The following is a 3,924-nucleotide window of genomic DNA, read 5'->3' as shown; positions in this document are numbered from 1 at the left end:
TGGCTGCCGTGGGTGAGATGAAATATTTAGCAGCATGAGAGGACTTGGTAGAATAGCTGTTGTATATCTTGTTGCGCCTCAGCGTCTTCGTGCAACTGTTGCAGTGAGTGCAATGTCTGAGAAGTCCCCAGCATCTGAAAAGCAGTGCTACCACCGCGCTGAGGATTTGAGACCTTGGCATCGCCTTCGCCATGAGGGCCACCGACACTACCAGACCGCATTTCGTTACACCCTCCAGAGAGCAGGACGGGCAGCCTTTTGCTGCACCCTCCAGGCGTCACAGTTATAGAAATTAAATTTTTGAAAGCGGGCTTTCAAATTCAAATTCAAACTAATATGTCAATTAAATGCGTACGTTGTATATCCTGGTATATCCTGTATCGTATATGCCAGCGTTCCTATGGACTGGTGGTGGCGGTGGCAATCAAGGCGGAGGCGGAGGTGGCTCGAATATAAATTCAAATCCGTAACATGCATGCATAGGTCGTCACATCTAAGATGGGCCTCCGGATGCATAGCATGGTTTTATGTATGGTGGATGGCGGCTATCCATTTCGTAGTACTATCAGACACTGTCTTACAAACATTAAATACCCAATAACATGGGATTTATTGATTGCCGCAAGCATATAGTTAAGACACGTTTTCTCTCTTTATATAAGATATGCATGCAACTGGCAAATATATGTCTCGTGGTGCTTTACTTGTTTGCCATCATGTATCTATCGCAAGCAGGGATCAAAATTGAACACGTCAGAGCCCTTCAAAGGGTCTCTGGCAAGTCAGAGAAGTAAGAAGAAAATTTTACCAGTCAAAAAAAATTTAAAAATTGATTTTTGTCATTTAAAAAAAAAATTGGAATAATATCTTAAAATTTTTTAAGAAGTGCTGTCAAATTGTCAATTTTTTTTTAAATTTCATTTTTCCTGAAATTAGAATTTTAGGAATGAAAAAATTAGAATTTTAGGAATGTTGAATTTGTAAATTTCTTTTCATGTTAAAACTTAAGTCCCATTTTAGAAACTCCCATTTGAAAAACAACAGTTTCCTTTTGAGTTGTTTTTTCTAATTGTGCATATGATGCAAGTTCTTATTACGCCGTATTCCCTCTGAAATCAACTCCCCTCTCTACTTACCTGTCATCGTGTAAGCCACACGATTATATGTTAGACGATTGCAACAATTTCAGCCGTTGATCGTTGATTCAAAAGGGTTGCCCAAACGGTTTGGGCGTTTCATTTGGCAGATCGAATAGTTTCATCAGGGCAGCTGAACCGGGCTCTCTAGTGCTACATGCGTCCCACTAACCCTGTTGGCGGGCTTTTCTTGTACTGTCTATGGGTGGAGTTGATTGATCCCAAGGCTGTACTGAGCAGGCAGCACATTCTCACAAATCCCACATTCTCACAAATCCCGGTGTTCTCAAATCCATCGTTGAGAAAGCGGACATGAGAGAAAGCGATACCGTCCTGGAAATCGGCCCGGGTACTGGAAATCTAACCCTAGAGTTGCTGCAGGCCGCCCACAGAGTCATCGCAGTCGAGATCGATCCCCGGATGATCGAAGTAGTTCACAAACGCATAAAGGGGACCGAAATGGCTCAGAGATTGGAGGTGAGTTCCAATTTCCTTTGCATCTTGTTTTTACATTCATTCACCTTATTTACCTCATTAACAATATGTCAATTCCACATGGATTGTGACTCTTCATGCCCACCCCAAGTTTCAAATCCTCAGAGACATGTTTTCCCTTCATGAGCTGTTGCTTCTATGCACCTGTGTAAGCAGCGGCTCAGGCTCCGGCTCCATGTGGATGGGGCAAGGTGTAGGTCTTCTGCCACAATCACTGAGACATATGTTTTCGAATATCTGTTGTCAGCCTGCTATAGTTCGTTGCGATATTCACATAATGGAAATGGGCATGCTTTCTGCATGACCTGACTTCAGTTCATCGTGATAATCCCATAATGGAGAAGGGTGCGCTTGCTGCATTTGTAAACTGGAAACATCAACCAAAAAAAATCCTACATTGACAACAATACTGAAGAAGGTTTATTTGTGAAATACCACATACATTAAAACTTTTTCAAATCTTTGCCAATCTGAAAACTGGGTTTAGGGTGAATTTCTCATGCCTATGCGATGAAAACTGGCTATGGGGTGAAGTCCTCATGCTTATGTGATAGCAGCCTTCTTTTCTTCAGTTACTACCTTTCTCCAATCTAATGATGCTTAGAAGTACCTGTGTGCTTTGGGAAGCCATAATCTTGTAACGTACTGCACTTTCTGTCTGCCAATGAAAAATGCCAATTTTGGCAATAAAACACTTCTTCTTTTTGCAAATTTGATGCTGCAGATGGATTCCCTACCCCCTTATGTCCAATTGGGCACCTCAGTATTAAATTTATTTAATTCAAACCTGTAATTCCAAGATTCTGGCAAAATTTCTGCCAGATTTACAAGGAAAATGCACTGGAAAGAGATTCTGTTTACTGCAAGGTTAGCCTAAGCTATGTGCTTTGCAGGTTCCCTTGTGATGTCTTCGTAATTGTCTCTTGCAATTCCTTTTTTGTTCCTTGTGATTGCTGTCTTTGGTGATACCTTATTAATTTTTGGGATTACGATAAATCAAAGTTGCTCTTCTCTAATATGACTATCTCCTTTTTCTTTTCTGTTATGGACAGTTGGTGCGAGGGGACATACTACGAACAGACTTGCCAACTTTTGACATATGTGTAGCCAATATACCTTACCAGATATCATCTCCGCTCATCTTCAAGCTTTTGTCCACCATGCCCAAGTTTCGAAGTGCCACCCTCATGCTTCAGAAGGAATTTGGCCACCGCCTCGTGGCAAAGCCTGGTGATTCCCTTTTCAATCGCCTGGCTGTCAATGTGGATCTTCTGGCCAGTACCAAGCTCCTTATGGATGTGAGCAAGAGGCATTTTACGCCATGCCCTAAAGTGGATTCCTCTGTTGTGAGAATCGAACCAAGGGCATGGCCTCCTCCAGTCGACTTGAGTGAATGGAATAGATTCACTCTGATGTGTTTCACCAGAAAGAATAAGACTCTCGGTGCAATCTTCCTGTTCATCAATTTTAATCTTGAAGGCATATATCCCTGCTATTGTTTATTTGCTCCCCAAGATTATCTTCTTTAAAGGCATTTAGAGCATGGATGGCAGCAATTTCTCAACAAACAATATAGGTACATTTGCATTGTATGAGCAAATGGAGGAATTTTTCCTTTTTAGTTAAAAGGACGAATCATCTTCGGTTTTTCTTTGCAAGCAATACTTTAAGCAGACAGGCATTTCAATATGAATTAGTTATGTTTTTTCGATCTCTTCATATTTATTTTCTTCAACATGTTTGAAACCTTTTCTTCTGGGAACTATTGTTTTTGCAAATATTTTACCTTGAATCAATTCGTCTCAGCATGCATTCAAGTTAGTTAGAATGGAATCACATAGGTTTCAGCAGTTTAGCCTAGTCGGTTGTCGCATTAGTCGGGACTTATGAGATGTATGTTAAAAGACTGAAACCTGCTTATGTTAAGGTGAATTTGTGCTGAAAACAGTTTTCAATACTCACGGATCAGACCTTGATCCGAAGAAACTTGTGGGTTAATGGAAACTCATGATCACAGATATAACTGAAAAAGGGAAAAGGAAACCCTCCTATTGAACGATTTCCTCTGCGAAGTTTTTCTCAAGCTCTTGTCAAATACAAGGCAAACTCTTACATTCCAGCTTAACAGAGTTCTTCGCAGAACTGAGGTTTTAAACATTTTGTTCGTAACTGACAGGAAAAATATCTTGAAGATGGATCACTTTCAGCTGCATAATTTTTTTAGTGTCTTGTACTCTAAAGTTGGAGTACGAGGGAAAATATTCCTTACTCATTAAATAAAGCCTCATCTGTG

At 40.6% G+C, this 3,924-nt stretch overlaps 1 protein-coding gene across 1 annotated transcript; it reads left to right on the top strand.

The window, feature by feature from the left end:
* Nucleotides 1–1,371: 1,371 nt before the first annotated feature.
* LOC149241792 (uncharacterized) lies at nucleotides 1,372–3,178 on the top strand. Its single transcript, XM_089367590.1, has 2 exons — nucleotides 1,372–1,613; nucleotides 2,684–3,178. The coding sequence occupies exons 1-2, from the start codon at nucleotides 1,449–1,451 to the stop codon at nucleotides 3,158–3,160; spliced, it is 642 nt and encodes a 213-aa protein (XP_089223716.1). The 5' UTR covers nucleotides 1,372–1,448; the 3' UTR covers nucleotides 3,161–3,178.
* Nucleotides 3,179–3,924: the final 746 nt, after the last annotated feature.

This window comes from Pinus tabuliformis, chromosome 8, assembly GCF_031772625.1.
Source record: "Pinus tabuliformis cultivar Carrire ecotype Pingquan chromosome 8, CPIR1, whole genome shotgun sequence".
Taxonomy (NCBI): domain Eukaryota; kingdom Viridiplantae; phylum Streptophyta; class Pinopsida; order Pinales; family Pinaceae; genus Pinus; species Pinus tabuliformis.
Note: the sequence above shows the minus strand (reverse complement) of the source record. Positions and strands in the feature narration are given on the sequence as shown.